This window comes from Staurois parvus, unplaced genomic scaffold, assembly GCF_062004578.1.
Source record: "Staurois parvus isolate SC_StPar_1 unplaced genomic scaffold, SC_StPar_1.0 ptg000450l, whole genome shotgun sequence".
NCBI lineage: Eukaryota > Metazoa > Chordata > Amphibia > Anura > Ranidae > Staurois > Staurois parvus.
Window position 1 is genome coordinate 681,354 of NW_028318246.1, and position 20,522 is coordinate 701,875.

At 40.3% G+C, this 20,522-nt stretch overlaps 1 protein-coding gene across 7 annotated transcripts in view; it reads right to left on the reverse strand.

Annotated features, from left to right (window-relative positions):
- Positions 1–20,522, reverse strand: part of DENND1B (DENN domain containing 1B) — a 319,310-nt gene that overhangs the window by 160,304 nt on the left and 138,484 nt on the right. For all 7 annotated transcript variants that reach the window (XM_089688668.1, XM_089688666.1, XM_089688667.1 and 4 more), the window contains 4 exons: positions 15,291–15,340; positions 13,047–13,166; positions 5,719–5,788; positions 2,847–2,927 (listed from right to left, as the gene is read on the reverse strand). In XM_089688668.1, the coding sequence (XP_089544794.1) occupies positions 2,847–2,927; positions 5,719–5,788; positions 13,047–13,166; positions 15,291–15,340 (321 nt within the window). The remainder of the gene's footprint in view (positions 1–2,846; positions 2,928–5,718; positions 5,789–13,046; positions 13,167–15,290; positions 15,341–20,522) is intronic.

Sequence of the window (20,522 nt, forward strand, 5' to 3'; positions counted from 1 at the left end):
GACAATAATAGTAGGAGATCTGTGAATGTCGGAGAAAGCAGAAGAGGGAGGGCAGTGCAACTTTTCTCACTAGCAGCAGTTGGCTCACAGCATTGGAAGACAGCCCCTCAAGACAATATCTGGTGGCTGTGAAGAGGCGCAGCAAGGAGGATTTTTAGCAGAAGCAGTCGCCTGCAGGTACAGGTTACACACCATTAAACATAACTAATGTGTATGGTTCTGTATTCACTTTAGCTTTAACTTTCAACCAGCTTGAGGTAAAAATGGCATTGCTTATGAGAGGTTTGGCCTATTTCTTGGTCTTCCAGAGTTTTAGATTTTTCTATAAACAAATCTATTTCTTTTTGAGAGCACGTAACAAGCTTGTGAATTTGGATAACTTGGCAGAATCAAATTCCAGGCTTTGCCTTGGAGGTCTTTTAGAAGTTACAAGAAACACATTTTGCATTCTTTTTTCAGGGCAAAAGGGTATTTTACCCCCAATGAATTCCTTGATAAACTTGTCCAGGAGTTCACCAAAAAGTCATCCCCATCAAAGGGAATATGCAAGAAGCATTTCTTTCATGGATGCTCCACAGACAACCATTTGAGCCAAAGGTTCTTCTGCATATGTACTGAAAGGACACCCAGGATGTTTGCCATTTATTAACCAAAAGCTCTTCAACAAAATAGATTAGGGCTACAGAAATGAGCTCCAGCTGCTGGATTACTAAAGGATCTATTAGACTAGATCCAGGATCCTGGTATATAACCTTGGAACAGACAGCTGATGTCTGATAGATGGACAACATGGCAATGGCAGGTTGCAAGGTAAGACCTGCAAGATAGAATAAGGGTCTTAGAAAGGGCTTCTAGCTTCTTATGGGTTTTGAAACACAGGGATGTCTCTCAACAGGTACATTTAAAATCTTGTCAAGGCAAGAAATGGGTCCACCCTAAGAACCTTTCTTCCATAGGGCATAGCTGGGGAAAGCTTTTTGGAGGAGCAAAAGCTCTATCCAAATTAGTTCAAACACTATGCACAGTAAAATCAGTTGCAAAGGGAATGCACTGGAAATGTCTTTTTGAGGCTGGGGGCTTTTTAGAGAACCCAGGGTGATAACATAATGCTTAAGTGGTGCACATAGCTTCAAGTCTAGGCATGTGTGAACTGCTTCAATAAGGACAGAAATGAGGTCCTTAAAGTATATGTGAACCCTTACCTTGTAAAACAACTCATTCAGTTTAAAATAGATATACAAGGCAAAATACACTCACCGGCCACTTTATCAGGTATATCCGTTCAATTGCTTGGTAACACAAATTGTTAATCAGCCATTCACATGGCAGAAACTCAATGCATTTAGGCATCTAGAGGTGGTGAAGACAACTTGCTGAAGTTCAAACTGAGCATCAGAATGGGGAAGAAAGGAGATTTAAGTGACTTTGAACATGGCATGGTTGTTGGTGTCAGACGGGCTGGTCTGAGTATTTAAAAAACTGCTGATCTACTGGGATTTTCACGCACATCCATCACAAGGGTTTACAGAGAATAGTTTGAAAAAGAGAAAATATCCAGTGAGTGGCACTTGTGTGGACAGAAATTCCTTGTTGATGTCAGAGGAGAGTGGGCAGACTGGTTACTGCAACATTCTGACGGTAGGGTCAGAATTTGGCGTAAAACAACATGAAAGCATAAATTCATCCTGCCTTGTATCAACAGTTCAGGCTGGTGGTGTAATGATGTGGGGGGATATTCTTGACACTAGCAAAGTGTACCTAATAAAGTGGCCGGGGAGTGTATTATAAGTAACTTTTTGTTTTGTTTATTTTTAAGTGATGACATGACCTCTGTTCTCAGCTGCATAAGGGGCTTAGAAAACTGTGAGGTGGAGAGTGCAGTCGGGCGTGTCAGCAGAAAGCAGAGGAATACCGGTACACTGATCTGAAGAGCTGTGTTATCACAAGTCTGAATACCTGATGGCAGGCAGGCTGTGCTCCCAAAAAGAATGCAAAGAGAAAAGCGGACCATGCTGGGATGGATGAGCTCTTATGCCTAGCATGGCCAGTTTGACATAGAGCAGGGGGACTGACAGGATCACCAAATATTTTACACAAAAGAAGCAATGCAAAGAGAACAGGACACTTTTTTAATACAAGTACATGGTCATATTAGGAAAATGAAATGTCAGGTAACATACACTAAGTTTTGGAGTTATGTCTGCAAATTGAGAATCCTCTGATACACATCCTCAGCTTACTGTGTAGAAGCAACTGAGGCCCGAGGGAATTCAGAGGCAGACTCTGGAGTAGAGAGTGTGGAAGCATTGCTTTCCAGTGTCCTGAAGGCAGCAGCATAACCCAATGTACCTGAATACTTTATCATGTTCTTATTATAACACTTAAGAAATGCAGTTTGTGCTTTTCTAATACTGAATGCAAAGATTGACATGGTTTAGGACTATGCCTCATATGAGGGTATACATATTAGATCAAGAAAATTTGGTAAAGGGATAATCATTTTTTATGAAAATTATTCCCACTCCTGTGTATGGTCACCTTACAACACAGCTTCAATGGATGTGCTAGGCTTATCTTTTATACTGATATTAATCTAAAAGCAGCATAATGTGTCAGTCAGGGTCCATCACCACAACTCGAAGAGATGGGAGAAAAGGGCCATGTAGTTTCACTCTGGATAACAAAGACAGATAAAAATTTCTGTTTCTCTAAAAACCAGTTATAGTGTAGACCTCTCTGTAAATAATGGTCCTAATGACTTGCATTTAAATCCCATTTCCTAGGACATGCTCTATAGTATTCACAGATTTTTTACTTTGCCCTAGTCACAGCCTTGGGATGCTTACCAGGTTCAGACTAACCGGAGTGTGAGCTTTGGGAACTGGGTGACTATACAGAGTCTTCAGTATATCATTCAAGTCATTTTCCTGAAAGGACAAAAAATACAGTATTAATATATCCTTAGTTATGGCACATGTGATGATTTAAATTCATGCCCTTGAAAATAAGACATATTGCAGTATCCCCCAAGGCCACTGGCCACAGCTTCCTGGCCACCAGCAGTCCAGTACTGCATAGGAGGATGCCTAGGACCTGTCCAAATTCCACAGCATTAGACAGTGGGAGAGAGTGCTAGTGGCTGAGAGAACAGGGACTAAGGTAAGTATATCACTTTATTCATTACCTCCTAGGCAAAACAAGCAGTTAACCTGAGTTGGTAAAGGACCTGCTACAGGGGTAAGTCTTTTTCCCCCTGGAGATCAGCTTTTTTCATTTCTGTACATAAGCACACGAGCCGCATGCATTTATGTTCCTAGACCCCTGATGTCTCCCCTGCCCTATACTGAAGCTAATGGCGCACAGATTGTGCGTGATCAATGAATGAACACAGGCATGGTGCAGTACTATGCACTGGTTTGACATTCTTTTTAAAGGGTGACCTATTCCCAACACAGCAGGTCCCACAGCCTCTTCTCTCTAATGCAGCCTCTCTCAACCTTTTCAACACAGAGGAACCCTTGAATTATTTCCGGGCTCAGAGAAACCCCTGATAAAAAGTTACTGCATCTCATAATAGAGTAGTGTGAAGGTCAATAGGAAAATGCTCCTTACACTTGTGGTCTTTGGGATGAATTATGTCCTTGAAGATAGCTAAAAAGATCTGTCAGCGGGAACTTATCTGAGATGCAGACATTGCTCGTTGCTCAAGGAACCCCTAGCAACTGGAGGAAACCTAGTTGAGAAACCCTGCTCTAATGAAATGGCAACTGCAGGCGCTTTAATGTAACCAAGTACAGTGCCAAGCCAAAAACTGTGCATTGTACACAAGTATGTTGAGGGACAGCTCACAAGCCGGAACACTGGGAGAAGATATGAATGGCAGCAGCCAAGGGATGGGTTAAGTAAAAGTGCTTGTAATGGGTACTCTATTCATAAACAAGCATTTAACCCTTGCAGTGCTGGTGGAGATGCTCTGCAAGAGAAATTTTTGTCTCCCCCCCCCCCCAGAGTTCACCTCTAACACACAGACGTGAAGCTGGCCTGAGGAATTTTCGGACAGAAGCAAAAAAATCAAAACAGAGACGCTGATTCTTTTCCACTCAATTAAAACTAACAACAACTGTTTTGGCTAGAGTTCATCATTCAAAAAACTCAAACGTACATAAAACACAAAATTGTACATTATGCTCAAACGAATACATACATCAAGAAGAAAATTATGTAAATACGGTTGTAAAAAAAATAAGAAAACCCCATGGAAACTTAACTTTTTTAACCTATATGAACAAGCAAACATTAAATCTTCAACTATTGTCCACAGATTATTATTGAATGAACACCCAAGGGAAATTGGTCTTCTCAAACACTTACTTAATAAACAGATCAAGCATGATCTAATGATGTAATGCAGTAATGTGGAAGAAGTAAGTACACCCTTGGCCTCAGAAGTTGGTATTGTCACCTATAGCAGACTACTACTTGTAGGCATTTTGCATAACTGCCCACCAGTCTCCGGCATCAACACAATAAAACTTTTCACTATTCCTACATGCAAAATTCCTTCAGTTGCAAGCTTCAAAACCCTACACAGGATTTCAATGGGGATCAAATCAGGTCTTTGACTTGGCCAGTCCATATTGCTCTATTTTTTCTCTTTGTTGCATTTTTTATATACAGTATTTGCTAATGTGCAATCATTACAAATTTGGATCACTAGAATATTGAAAGATCCATTTTAAATCTCATGATGGACCCATAAGCATCCAAAACTTCTTCCTGAGAGACTCACAGGGCTCTTTTGATCTTGGCATGACGACTCCATACACATTAATAGCAATGAGAACACCACAACCTGGATATCTGAGGTTTAAAGGATAAGTTCACCTTTGGGAACATGTTACGTGTTCCACCCGTTTTTAGGGTGGAGTATGTAACATGTTCCCAATGCTGCAGCCGCACCCCCACCCTCTGACAGATAACACGGGGAGAAGTTTCCCGTACTATCTGTCAGATTTGAAAACAGCATGGTCATGTGCTGCTCCGCCCACTCTGCTGCAACATTCATTCACAGACTTCCGTGAATGAATGAACTGCAAGTCCCGACAGCCTTAGGTGCTGTGGAGCTCCGTGGTAGTTCATTGAAGCTTCCTGTCAGAATATCTGCTTGCTTGTACATCCCGTACGGCAAGCAGATATTCTGACAGGTCTGCGGGAGACGTGCATGGCACCAGCGATCTACTGATCACTGGTGTAATGCTTTCCAGGCTCCTTTGGGCAAAATAATAAATACACATTTTTTTACTGGCAAAAAAATGTGCATTTATTGATTTTGTCCAAAAGGTGAACTTATCCTTTAAATGAGGTTCTACCTGCATAACTCCCTTAGAACGTTCTGATCATTGGCATCTAATCTCAAACACTTCATTCTGATATAATGGATTTGAAGCGATAGCAAATGTGATAAATCTCCATTTTGGTCATTTGCATTATAGAATAAATACACCATGTCACTTTTTTTTGTCCAAGCATATTGCCTTTATCTCTAGGCACTGTCTGAATGAAGATCTACGGCCTGCTTGTTCAAATATGTTGAAAAACTATGTCCATGAGATCACTTACGACTGTATTGTTTGTACACAAGGTACTGATAAATAAAATGAATGAAAAACGCAATTAACGGAGTTATTTTCAGTAAGATATTTATAATAATATTGTTACCTGCTCTTTCACTAAATAGTCAGCCAGTGTATTTAATAGTTTGTAGTAGACTTCAAACCAGGGGAGATAACTGAATGGAATAAAAGCATTATTAAAAGAGAACATGACCAAAGCATGAGCTCATACATTTCCATATACAAATCACACACATATTTACACCACACGCTACCAGAGTTAGTAGCAATTCTGAGAACAGTTGATTTATCTGCCAGGAAAGACACTGTACTATTCACTGCAGTGCAGAGCCATTTATCATATTATTGCATGAATATTGCCATCTACTGCCTAATGAAAAATAGCCTGTCCCTTGTGTGGGCATCTTCCTCCTCTGGGCGGCAGATTTATGTCCCTGTTACAGAGGGATAGTGAGATGCACCGCTCTGTGCAAGAGAGGTCATGCATTTCAATGTCGTGTCAGGTTGGCTCCCTCTCGGCAGAGCCGCAGTGTTTGGGGGTCATTACAAAGTGTACAGAATGGATGATGAGCTTTACATTACACATGAGCAGCGACTGCCATGCAGTGGAAAGCCTCTTTTTGTAGTGCAAGATAAGAGGTCATAGTGCTGACTATCGAAACGTTAGCACATCTGTGTTAATATTGTGTGTGTGTGTGTGTGTGTGTGTGTGTGTGTAGGAATGCGTGTGTGTGTAGGAATGCGTGTGTGTGTAATATATAAATATATATATATATACATACACACACACCGCCCAATTTATTAGGTACACCTGTTCAATTACTTGGTAACACAAATTGCTAATCAACCAATCACATGGCAGAAACTCAATGCATTTAGGCATCTATACATGGCAAAGACAACTTTAAAATGGCAGATTTCTATGATGTAAAAAAATAACACAAAGATAAATAATTTCATAACTTTTTCCACCTTTAATGTAACCTATAGACTGTACAACTCAATTGAATAACAAACTGAAATCTTTTAGGTGGAGGGAAGCAAAAATAAACTAAAATAATATTGTTGCATAAGTGTACAAACCCTTAAACTAATACTTTGTTGAATCATCTTTTGATTTTATTACAGCACTCAGTCATTTTGCGTATGAATCTATCAGCATGGCACATCTTGGCTTGGCAATATTTATCCACTTTTCCTTGAAAAAACACTCCAAATCTGTCAGATTGCGAGGGCATCTCCTGTACACAGCCCTGTTCAGATCACCCCACAGATTTTCCATCGGATTCAGGTCTGAGCTCTGGCTGGGCCATTCTAAAACTATCACTTCTTCTGGTGAAGCCATTCCTTTGTTGATTTGGATGTATGCTTTGGTTCGTTGTCATGCTGAAAGATTTCTAGCAGAAGCCTGAAGGTTTTGTGCCAATATTGACTGGTATTTGGAACTGTTCAGAATTCCCTCTACCTTGACCAAGGCCCCACTTCCAGCTGAAGAAAAACAGCCCCAAAGCATGATGCTGCCACCACCATGCCTCACTGTGGGTATGGTGTTCTTTTGGTGATGTGCAGTGTTGTTTTTGCACCAGACATATCTTTTGGAATTATGGCCAAAAAGTTCAACCTTGGTTTCATCGGACCTTAACACATTTTCCCACATGCTTTTGGGAGACTTCAGATGTGTTTTTGCTAAATGTAGCCGGACTTGGATGTTTTTCTTCATAAAAAAGGCTTCTGTCTTGCCACTCTACCCCATAGCCCAGACATATGAAGACTACAGGAGACTGATGTCACATCTACCACACAGCCAGTACTTGCCAGATATTCCTGCAGCTCCTTTATTGTTACTGTAGGCCTCTTGGTAGCCTCACAGACCAGTTTTCTTCTAGTCTTTTCGTCAGTTTTGGAGGGACGTCCAGTCCAGATCCCTCTGATGCTTGCCCATGGCTTTTGCTGTAGGATGTGACTAAGAAAATGTCAGGAAACACCTACTAGAACAGCTGAACCTTTATTTGGGGTTAATCAGGGGGCACTTTAAATGATGGCAAGTGTGTACTGACTCCTATTTAACATGATTATGTGCACACTTATGCAATCACATTATTTTAGTTCTTTATGTTTACCACCCCCTTAAAGATTTTTTTTTTTTTTAAATTGAGTTGTATAGTTTACAGGTCACAATAAAAGATCTGAAATGCTTTATCTTTGTCTAATTTTTTTACATCACAGAAACCTGACATTTACTTTTTATATCCACTGCATGTGTGTATATATACAGCAGCACAGTGGCTTAGTGGTTAGTACTTCCGCCTGGCAGTACTAGAGTAGTTGGCTTGAATCCTAACCATGGCACCACCTGCCTGGAGTTTGCATGTTCTTCCTGTGCCTGCGAGGGTTTCCTTTCGGCTACTCTGGTTTCCTCCCACACTCCAAAGACATGCTGGTAGGTTAACTGGCTCCTGTTTAAATTGGCCCTAGTATGTGTATGTATGAATGTGAGTTAGGGACCTTAGATTGTACGCCCCTTGAGGGTTAGGTACTGATGTGAATGTACAATATATATGTAAAGCGCTGCGTAAATTGATGGCGCTATACAAGTCCCTGAAATAAACTTAGTTGCAAACAAAAGTTACCCTGTTCCAATGAGAGCAAGAATGTTGTTGACTTTGTCTTTTACTTTAAAAGTTCCATAAAGAGAGAGACAGACACGAAGATGAAGGTAATTTTCTGTCATTGATTCATCTTAGATTGTGGTAAAGTCATTCATATTACTGAACTTTTGCTAATGATAGCCACTAAAATGTAGATCTGCACAGCTGGAATTTCTGTCCCATTTTAAATTGAGTAAAAAAATATTTTTTCAAATCTATTTTTCTAAAAATATAAAACAAAATACTACAGCACTACACCTATCTACCAAAAAGTGAATTGAAAAAAATATACGAGGGGCGGTCAAGTCAAACAGGGACTCTTAAGCTTATATAATAAAAAGAACAAATTTAAAGAAATGGAAACTGCATTTATTTTTCAACATACTCCCATGCTCTACACTTATATACTTCTCCCAGCGTTTAGAGCCTGAAAAGCTTCAGCATAGAAAGATTTGTCAGTACACCTGAACCATCCTTGGATAGCCTGCTTCACTTCGTCGTCAGTGCTGAAATACTGACCATAGAAAGATCTATGTCTTGTGCAATTTCACGACAGATTATGTGTTGATTATCCAGCATCAGGCTTTCCACATGCTGAATGTTCACAGGAATGACTGCTGTGGGCTGGGAGCCACCATGGCCTGGATCGTCACTGATGGACGTACAGCCATCTTTGAAACCTTTACACCATTCAAATGTCTTACTGTGGCTGAGCGTCTCATCACTGTACTGTGCTTGAAGTCCTCTGTAGATATCCAAGGGATTTTCGCCTTTGTTCACAAGAAACTTCATCACCACCCACTGTTCCATGCACAAACTAACACAGTTGTCTGCCATCTTGATTAATGGTCTCTAAACTGGATTGCGGCATGTGCGCCGCCTATCAGTAATAGGACACACTTGCCAAATACTGCTCCAAGTAGTACTGCCAAGCTAGTATTCCTTTTTATACCTTTAAAAATAAAAGTTCCAATTTGACTTGAATGCCCCTCATACAAATAACATGAATAAACATAAAAATACTACTCCAAAAAAGTTGTATAAGGAAAAGAATGCCCATACACAGGTCAATCAAATTATTCGATCAATCAAATCGATGTATCTTGAACACAAATATATAAAAAAAACATGCAGACTGATAAATGAACCTTAGTGAATCCTTTAATCCATTACTGGCACATATGAAAATGCAGTGTCCTTGAACAGTGAACACCAAGTGATTTTCTACCAAAATCTTTATCAAACAAATCACTTCAAAGTGATAAAAACCAGCTTCACAGCATGATCACCTCCAAAATGTGAATACCCAAGCCTCTTACCAGAAAGGATTAAACATCAGAGATAAAATGGCCAAATAACACTTTAGGCAGATATTCCTTCCACTGGCAGTCAGGTCTCAGAATCATTTTCTCTTAGATTGTGCTTGCAGCAAAACAGAGATGTAATAAAACATTGCAAGCCATAGTATAGTATTTAATGGAAAGACTGCTTTATTAAAAAATAAAAAAGTGTACATTTACAATAAAAACAAGTTAAAATTGCCTTGCTACATCCAACCAGGCAGACTCTCAGATGTCGGTCCAATAGCCAATAATATATGTGATGATGTCACGTCATAGGCCACAACTGTCAGTACATCCCAGTGTCGGTGCAAGCATTAAGGGGAAGTTATGCTGATACCTGACTGCCAGTGGAAGGAATATCTGCCTCATATGTTATTTGACCATTTTATTTCTGATAGAAAATACTTTCTGGCAAGAGGCTTGCTGATTACTGTATGCACGTTTGGAGGTATTCACGCTGCGAAGCGGGTTTATAACACTTTGAAGTGGTTTGTTTTGATACACATTTTTGGAAGAAACTCACTTGATGTTCACTGTTCAAAGATACTGGTTTTTCATAAGTGACAATAATAGACTAAAGCATTCACTAATATTAATTTATCAATTTGTGCATGTTATTTTGTATTTTTGAGTTCAAGGTGCATTTACACTATTTTCATCGATTTGACTTGATTGAACGATCTGATTGACCTGTGTATGAGCATTCTTTTTCTTTATATCACTATTTTGGAGCAGTTTTTTTATGTTTATTATTATTATTATACAGTGTTTATATAGCGCCAAAGGGTTTGCTCAGCGCTGTACATTAGAGTGGGGGGACAGTACATGAGACAATACAGTAACAATACAATACACGAGGGGATCGAGGGCCCTGCTCTTTCAAGCTTACATTCTAGGAGGGAGGGGGTAGAGGTACAGGAGGAAGTGGCTGTGGGGGAAGGAGTGGTAGGAGGAGTGGAGGAGAACGGCTGTTAGGTGAGGGCGGGGTAGGCTTCCCTGAAGAGATGGGTTTTCAGGGTGCGCCTGAAGGTGAGGAGGGTAGGTGATAGTCTGATGGATTGGGGTAGGGAGTTCCAGAGGATGGGAGAAGTCCTGGAGAAGTCCTGCAGTCGGGCGTGGGAGGTGGAGACCAGGGAGCTAGAGAGTAGGAGGTCTTGTGAGGAGTGAAGGGCACGGGTAGGGTGGTATTTGGGTATCAGGTCAGTGAGGTAGTTTGGGGCGGCGTTATGAATGGCTTTGTATGTCAGAGTTAGTAATTTGAATTTAATGCGTTGGGCGATCGGGAGCCAGTGAAGGGATTGGCAGAGGGGGGTGGCAGAAGTGGAGCGGTTGGTGAGGTGGATGAGTCTAGCCGCTGAGTTCAGGATAGTCTGGAGCGGGGATAGCATGTGTTTGGGTAGGCCAGTGAGAAGGGAGTTGCAGTAGTTCAGGCAAGAGATAATAAGGGAGTGAACGAGTTGTCTAGTGGTGTCTGGGGTGAGTAACGTACGTATCTTGGAGATGGAGCCTGCATGAATTTGATAGTGATTGATCAATGTTTATTCATGTTATTTATATATTTTTTGATTCACATTATGTGTAGCGCTGCACTGTTTTATATTTGTTGAATTTGGTATCACAGGTTTATGTTCTGGTCGCTTTACCCGTTTACTACATTACTTTAACCCAAGCGCAGATTTCCTTTTGATTAGGTCTATTTTTCTACTTTGAAATACTCAAACAATACACTTGCACATTTGCTGTTCCTGGAAGTATTAATTGATTATCTAGCAATATTTTAAATACATTTTGTGAAACATACCATTTATGAAAACACGTTTGTACAATAGATTGCTCGTACCCTCTTATGTCTATGGGTAGCGCAAGGCAAGCATGCAAATAAAGGGTCACACTATTTCCCATTTATCGCACACATTACAGACTGTGCAATGTCATTTAAATTTACCAACATCTTGGTTGTTCAAAGGCCGACCTGACTGAATACCAAATGAACAGGTTTTTTTTTTGTAGGCCCTCAGACTATATAGTTGCTGTTAACACATTACAAAGGAGAAATCTAACATGTGTGGCCATGTTAGGATGTACAATGTCACTGGAGAATAAAAACCAATAACAACCCAAATATGAGCAGTGTACTGCCTAAATGCACTAATGATGCTGCTATTCTGAAAAGTTCAGAAAAGTAAAATAACAGCTGTCACCCACAACTGCCAATCAAGCTTAAATTTAAAAAATTTCCTCCAAGTAACAAAAATGATCCCCAGCTATTTGTGCTCACCATGCATATATGTCTGTATGTGCTTGTGGCTGTTCAGCTTTGCATGCCTTGTGTCACAACACAAATGTACACCTTTGGCAGAGGAATTGCTAGCAGCTTGGGAGAAATAAATGTGCAGAGAAAAGAAAACTATGAAGCCATGACCAAAGTAGCTCTGTCGGCAAAATATACAGAGTGACAGGTTTGCTGAGTTTTAGGTCTAGTGTGAAATACAAGGCCCCATCAAGGCCTGTCACAGTGAACATACCTCTCCATATTTCATGGCTCATTAGAAGGAAATTCAAACAGTTTCCCCAAGAATATTTTCCCAGAACTGCTACCTATTAGTAGCCCAGTCACCCTCCAGGCTCTTGAACCACTGGGGTGCCACTGCAGGGTACATTTTTTAAATTGAAGGAGTCAGAGGTTAAGTGACGGAGAGGAAGTGACTTGTATAAGAAGGCGCAGGTGAGCAATCACCATTCCAACTTAGTAAAGAGATTCACAATTTGTAGGTTCACATCTAAAGAGTGGGTTTTCTCCTGTACAGACTGTGGAAAAAAAAAAGGGGGGGGGGTGGCTTGCGTCTAAAGCATGGACCAAGGAAACAGTAGCAGAAAACACATGATCTATAAATATAGATTTACTAAAACTGGTGCACACGGAATCTGGTGCAATTGTGCATAATAACTAGTCAAGCTTCGACAATAAAACCTGGAAGCTGGTTACTATGCACAGATTCTGTGTGCACCAGTTTTAGTAAATCTCACCTATAGTGTCTTAAGAATGAAAGAAAAGCCACTGTAAAAACCCATGAAGGACAGGAGAGAAAAAAAATTGGCTCAGTAAAATGAATGAATAATTAGGACTACTACATTTGCAAGAAGCAGATAAGGGAGGACATAGACATGAGATAACAGTTGCCTGATCCAGACATTTGTCCCAAACACCAATTTCCTCTTGCACTGATAAACCAGTGGCAACAATCTTTGCTGTGTTGCCCCTTGGCCCTTTCCACTTCTTTTTACAAAAGGTAAATTACCACTTCAACTTCGATGGTAGGCTAACAGGTTGGGGCAGTTTGCAGTTTTCTTTAGACATCGAAGGTCGATCGAGCATGCACAAAAATGTCAAAGCAAAATTATAGAACTACTGTTATACCCACCTTAGAATACACAGGCAGATTTTTCCTCCAGAGGTTAAGCGGCAAAAACCAAACCTTTGCTTTCCGTCAATATCAGTAAGAACAAAGGTAAAGTGCTGTCCCATCTGTGCCTGTGTCCCCCTGCAAAAGTACAAAGATTCTCAATATTAAAATCTTTATTTATACTTTATTAGGAGTATAACCATTCAAGGCCACTTTTATAATATTATTATTATTATTATTATTATTATTATTATTAAAATGTTAATGTATTTTAACCACATTGCCTTCACAGCATCTTTATTACTTTTTTGCACACGATACAATCTGCATTTTTGGCTAGTAAACTGCTTTAACCCTCCAAATTTTTTATGTCACACGATTATTTGGCCAACTGTTTTATCAAATCTATATTTTCAGGAAAAAATATTATAAATTAATTTTATTGATTTTAAAAAATGATCATGTTGTGTCGAGAAAAGAGATGACAAATACGGTATGTCAAAACTATGTGCGCCCGAAAAACAGCAAATAATCATGATGCCCTGTTTACAGCTAGTCAGTTTAGAGTTTAGTTGTAAATGATAGCCCTATAATTATTTCTCACATGTTGGCATCCGTGATGATCTCCAATATCTGTTGTGCAATTGCTTACCTTCACATGCCCTACACACGTGTTTCTATTCGTATGTGTGTGCACAGAGTAAGGAGGGGTGATTTTCATTTTGTATTTATTTAAATTTTTCTAAGACTTTAGTTTTTTTTTCTTTTTAACTTAACTTTATTACTATCACAGGAGGGAGTAAAGCTGGGTATACACATACAGCAATTTGGCTGGTTCAACAAGAAGCGGCTGAATTTCAATACATGTGAACCACTGTCCGTTCAACAGAAGCTAGTCTAAGACCGGCTATACATGGGTCGAAATTTGACTGATTTTTCGTCCGAAAATTGGACCTCAGAATAATCGTCCGATTTTCGCTCTGTTTGTGTGTCAATGGCACCGGGCAATTTTCGTGGTTCCTCCCCTTTTCGGTGATTGGGCATGTTGGAAAATTCGTGAAAAACAACAGATTTTCGACTCAATGATAGTCAAATCATACGTTCGTTTTTCTGAAAAGAATATGAGCATGAGCCATGACCTGAAAGGAACAGAAGTTTCACGTCATATGGGGTGAACTTTATGACTTGGTCGGCCGATTTTAGAAATCAATGATGGCACCATCGGATTACCGAGCAAACAACGTTTCCATTTTTGGACAAAATATCGTTCAGAATTCGAACCATGTATGGTCTGCATAACAACCAGCTTCTGTCGAACAGTCCTGCTGGAAAACCAGCATTCAGTCAGCGCTTGGTGTTGGGGAAGTCCATGCTGTCAAATACAATACTGCGGCCGAGGCGTAAATGGGTCACACTCAGCAGGTGGTACCATGCTGCTGCCATGAAGCAAAGCATTGCGGCCATAGCATGTGTACACCCCCGGCCACTGCCTCTACAGTAAAAAGGGGAGCGGTTAAGGGGCAATAAAAACAACCACAGTGTAAGCAAGCCCTATAAGAGGCTGGATGACTGTACAGCTGCTTAGATCACTTACATAAAAGCCAACAGCCAAAGGGTATTTCAGAGTAAACAATTTGTTGTAAATAGCACAGTTATGCAGGATAAGCTCTTAAATTGGAACCTCTTCAACAGGGCTAAAGACCATCTATTTTTAGTAGTGGGGATAGGATACAACTCATGTTTTTATTGCACTCTATATTCCTGCATGGGAGCATTTGCCTTACTCATGCATTATGATGCAATAGGTGTCTTCAAGACACAAAGTGATGGGAATCTACTTAAGCTGGCCATAGATGGAGTTCAGCAGGAACTTCGATCCATCTATAGCCATGTCAATATCAGAGTCGATCTAATGGTCAATTCTCTTGAACCAGCTTGTTGGAAAAATTTTCCTTTTATCAAAGCTGGCAAAACAAGCAGTTACTCCATCAGTTAACCCAGTTAAGCTTACATGCTGACAAATCGTGATATGCAGCAATGTTGTCAACTCCTTTAGTAGACCCTGCTGCGCTGCCTCAGGTCTATCAATCAGGCACCCCAATGGTTAACTCAAAGAAGTTCTTTGACAGGCAAGTTTTTCCATTCTAAAAACTTTATAACAGATTTACAAAAACAGATTTGGTCAAGAAAATGGTATACAGTAAGGCATGACCTTACATACTGGGGAAAAAAAAAACATACTGAAAACTTTTATTAGCTCACCTGTCAATAGCGAAGGGGAAGCAGAACTTTGGCACCATGCACAGAATGTCCTACAGAAACAAAAAGGGAAGATAAACTTATTCTGAAATTAACATACCAAAGAACTTTAAAATGAGAGATGACAAAACCACTGTATGAAAAATCATAGAAATATTAACAAGGTATCACAGGTGCTGCAATTCAAAGTATTCTTTGATTGGCTCTTTGTAAAGGGTTTGGATTGGAAGAATGTATCAGAAGAATAGTGCCACAGAGAGGAAGATAACTTCCACAGAGTTACAAACATTCATAAAGCCATTGTGCTGGAAAACTGCCAGCCCAGAAAAATGGAAACGACCCATTGGTTTGTGAACTGGTATAGGAGTCCTTTAACCATGCAATAAGCAGGTCTAGTCCTAGGCTGGCTCTGGGTGTAGCATCTATGAACTTATAAAGCTGTCCAAGGGTGTTCATTAGCAGTTTACTGACAGGCACAGACCTATAATCTGTCATATTACGCACAGTCTTTAAAGAACACTTACAGTATCTCACAGAAGTGAGTACACCCCTCACATTTTTGTAAATATTTTATTATATCTTTTCATGTGACAACACTGAAGAAATAACACTTTGCTACAATGTAAAGTAGTGAGTGTACAGCTTGTATAACAGTGTAAATTTGCTGTCCCCTAAAAATAACTCAATACACAGCCATTAATGTCTACACCACTGGCAACAAAAGTGAGTGCACCCCTAAGTGAAAATGTACAAATTGCACCCAATGAGCCATTTTCCCTCCCCGGTGTCATGTGACACGTTAGTGTTATAAGGTCCCAGGTGTGAATGAGGAGCAGGTGTATAAATTTGGTGTTATCGTTCTCACTCTCTCATACTGGTCACTGGAAGTTCACCATGGCACCTCATGGCAAAGAACTCTGAGGATCTGCAAAAAATTTTTTATTGCTCTACATAAAGATGGCCTAGGCTATAAGAAGATTGCCAAGACCCTGAAACTGAGCTGCAGCACAGTGGCCAAGGCCATACAGCAGTTTAACAGGACAGGTTCCACTCAGAAGAGGCCTCGCCATGGTCGACCAAAGAAGTTGAGTGCACGTGCTCGGCGTCATATCCAGAGGTTGTCTTTGGGAAACAGACATATGAGTGCTGCCAGCATTGCTGCAGAGGTTGAAGGGGTGGGGGGTCAGCCTGTCAGTGCTCAGACCATATGCCGCACACTGCATTCAATTGGCCTGCATGGCTGTTGTCCCAGAAGAAATCCTTTTCTAAAGATGATGCACATATCTATACCCTGAAGAAGTCACGTGATCGCCGTGATGTAACACGTTGATATGCCGTGACAGGACTTCAGTTACGCCCCCTACCCCAAAATGCAAAATCACGTATATATACACGTGATTTTGCGCACCCCTACCACCCTGTAGCAGTAACTTTTCATACGAAGACCCCGTTCACACCAGAATGTGGTGTGGGAGACCCACATTCCATGCGCGTTTCCCTCACCTTGTTCAAAATACACTGCATTTGAGCTCTGCAGCGGATGTCAATACAATTCTAACGAAACCCCAAACACAGGTCACAAATGCAGTGCGTTTGCCTGCACCAGATTGCATGGTACAAGAAGTATAATGCAATCCAGTTGCTTTGCATTTTGTAAAGTACTGCACATACTACTTTTGCTGCGGTCTGCTGCGATTTCAGTCCATTCAAATGAATAGGCTGAAATCGCCCTGCACCCAGATAGCATGTGAATTGCTCAGGAATGCACAGCGTGTTCCTGTGCGATTCATAGTGTGAACCGGCCCATAAGTCAGAGTTTCTCTGTATCACTGAGGAGAGCATAGGAAAGCAGTAGAAGTTACAGAAAGGAACACAAGCCAATATTACTGCCTGTCTTGAACCATTCGGTCAGGTGAACAAAAACAAGCAAAGATAACAAATCTGATAAAACTTATTTCCCCTTTTATAAAACGGATGATCAACCTGAAAAACTTCCTTAAAGCAGAGCTCCACTCAAAAGGGGAAGTTCCGGTTTAAGGACTTGTTCCATGCTCCCCGTGAATAATTGGCACATTGGGGCAGGGGGTCCCCGAATTTTGAAAGGTACCCACTTCAGCTCCGAATGCCTAGGCAATGGGAAGTGAAACTTCCCCTCTCCCCCCCCAGTGTTCTGGGACACATCACAGGTCACAGAAGACTGCGGGACCATTTACAATGCGCAGCACTTCTCACACATGCGCAGTGGGCATCCGGCTGTGAAGCTGCAAGCTGTCACAGCCGGTTGCCCACACTTAAGATGCTGGTGCCAGGGACAGAGAACAGCCAGTGAACCCAGCTGGGGTGAACACACCATTGGATCGCGGGACAGGCGAGTGGCTGTTTTCTAAAAGTCAGCAGCTACAGTTTTTTGTAGCTGCGGACTTATTTTTTTCAGAGGAGACTGAAGCTCCGCTTTAAGAAGGTTATAGTGAATTCAGAGCTTTCTGTGTAATGCTGATAAAGACATGAAAGTGGAGCTGATAAAATGTACAAAAATATATCTCCAGTCTGTTTCTATCAACCAGAGAGAAAATGCAAACTTGGAATGAGGCTTTCCAGCTGGAATGACAAGGCCAGTATGGGTGGGCTGCAAGAATCCTATCTATACTTTGTGCATCCAGAAATTTCACTGGGGCCTAGAAATAGAAAATAACAAGGAGGCTGGGCCTTCGAAAGAAGGCTTAGATTCCCACCCTCCTGCTGAGTGTTCTATGTAAAAAAAACATATGGATATCACATGAGATCCTGGATAACAGAGGGATCTCTAACCTCTTAGTGATGCAAACTTTAACAAGAATAGGTCAAGAGCTATCACAGCTTCATAATCTACAAGTCGATCAATCATGAGGAGCACCATAAAGCCTCTGTTAAGTATTTATTGGGTAACATGACAGGACAATTTTTAAAAATAATTTTTCTTGAAAGTTTTAGACAGAAAGTATTACTAGCTCCTATACGTGGGTTTATACTACTAGTGTCTAATTTTTTCCAAACGTGTTTTTCAGGTCTTTAAAAGCACGCCTTAGTTTCTAGAACTGAAATAACTGCCTCCAAGTATAGCTAGCCATACACTACTAGATTTCATGTATGGAAATTCTTACAAAAAATTTCAGTACAATCAATGACTTCACAAATTTTCCTTTGCTTTTACCATTTGATTTTGGAACGAATGGACTTCCCTGAACAAAAAACACATACACTGTTAAAAATCAATTTGAGAAAAGTTTTCCATTCTTCTCCTTTGAATTTTCACTGTGGGCAAAAACAAACTTCAATATTACCCCACTAACAATTAATACACTGAACAAACATTCTTAAAAGTTTTGTACAAAATTCTAAAGTACATGACCAGCTTAGGAGTCCACCTCCACACCTAGTAAGACTTACAAACTTACAAAGCCATCCACAACTCTGCCTTCAGCTACATCACCAACCTGATCTCAAAATATCAACCAAACCACTCTCTTCGATCCTCCCAAGAACTTCTGCTCTCTAGTTCCCGTGTCACCTCCTCCCATGCTCGCCTCCAGGTCTTCTCCCAAGCTTCTCCCATCCTATGGAACTCTCTACCCAAACCTCTCCGGCTGTCTCCTAATCTATCCACCTTTAGACGATCCCTGAAAACCTCTCTCTTTAAAGAAGTCTATCCTGCTTCTACCTAGTAAACTGCCATTTATTTCCTCCATCAGCTCATCCCCCACAACTATTACCTTTTGTATCACTCAACCCTTCCTCCTAGATTGTAAGCTCTAAGGAGCAGGGCCCTCTGTTTCCTCTTGTACCAAATTGTATTATAACTGTAATGTCTACCTTCATTTTGTAAAGCGCTGCACAAACTGTTTGCGCTATATAAATCCTGTATAATAATAATAATAGTAAGAGATCTGATACCCATTTCAGGGGACTGTGACTTAGAATGTACTGAACCAAATTATCAGTTAAACAGCCATGCAACCTGCATTCTACATTAGTTTAAAGTGATGCTAATGATTTTTTTTTAACAAACATGTCATACTTACCTGCTCTGTTTAATTGTTTTGAAACTGAAACCCCTGGAACCTCATTACTTGAAACAATCAGGGCAGATATTTGGAAATTATGTTTTAGATTTGCAATTATGACACCCCACCCCCACATTATCTAAGAGTGCCTCTCTTGTCATGTGGGAGCTCTGTAGCAGAAAATGAAATGTATAAAAATAAATAAAAATACTACCAAAAAAAAGTAAAACAAAAAATGTAATTAAAAATAAATAAATAAAAAAGCACCCCCATCCCTTTGTGAAAATGCATACAGTTCTGGCAGGCATTTGTAAATGATGATTGTACCACATATGTGAAGTATCACAGCGAACATCAGAGTGAGAGCAATAATTCCAGGGCCATTGCCACTTGCCTACCAGGCACTTTTACATCCTTCCTGCCCAGGCCAATTTTCAGTTTTCAGCGCTCTCATACTTTTAATGACAATTGCACGGTCATGCAGAACTGTAACCAAACTACATTTTTAAAAATTTTTTTTAAACAAATATAGCTTTCTTTTGGTGGCATTTGATCACCATTATGATTTTTATTTTTTGCTAAACAAACTAAAAAAGTTTTTCTTAGCTTCTGTTATAAAGTTTAATAAATAAGTTTTTTTTTGTTTGTAGAGCCTCTAAAGCATTGCACCAGCGATCAGCAGATCGCAGGTGCCATGCAGATCTCCCTCTGACCTGTCAATATATCTGCTTGCTTGTATATCCCATATGGGCAAGCAGATACTTACTGACAAGAATGCTCAATGAAATACCACGGTGCTGTGGAGAGCGGTGATAGCTCATTGATAACTACAAATGGACAGCCGCAAATGGCTCCCACTGCAATCTTAACCAAAAAAAGGCAAGGCTCTTGTCTTTCGCTGCACATCGCTGGATTGCAATGAGGGAATTTACATTTTTTGGATCTATATTTGTCATTTAGGGATTTTTTCCTTTTTGCTGCCTGTGTATTGCATTATATACATCATCATGTTTCTCATGTTTTCTATATGTGATGTTGTTTTTATTTACATTTACGTGCATAACTTTTGTACATGTTGTGACCAGTTTTTCATGAGTTTTGTGGAATATAACGCTGCTGGTTGCTATTATATGTATTATTTCCAGTTATGGTTCTCTCTCTCTCTATCCATTCAGTCGTGTCCGACTCTTGGCGA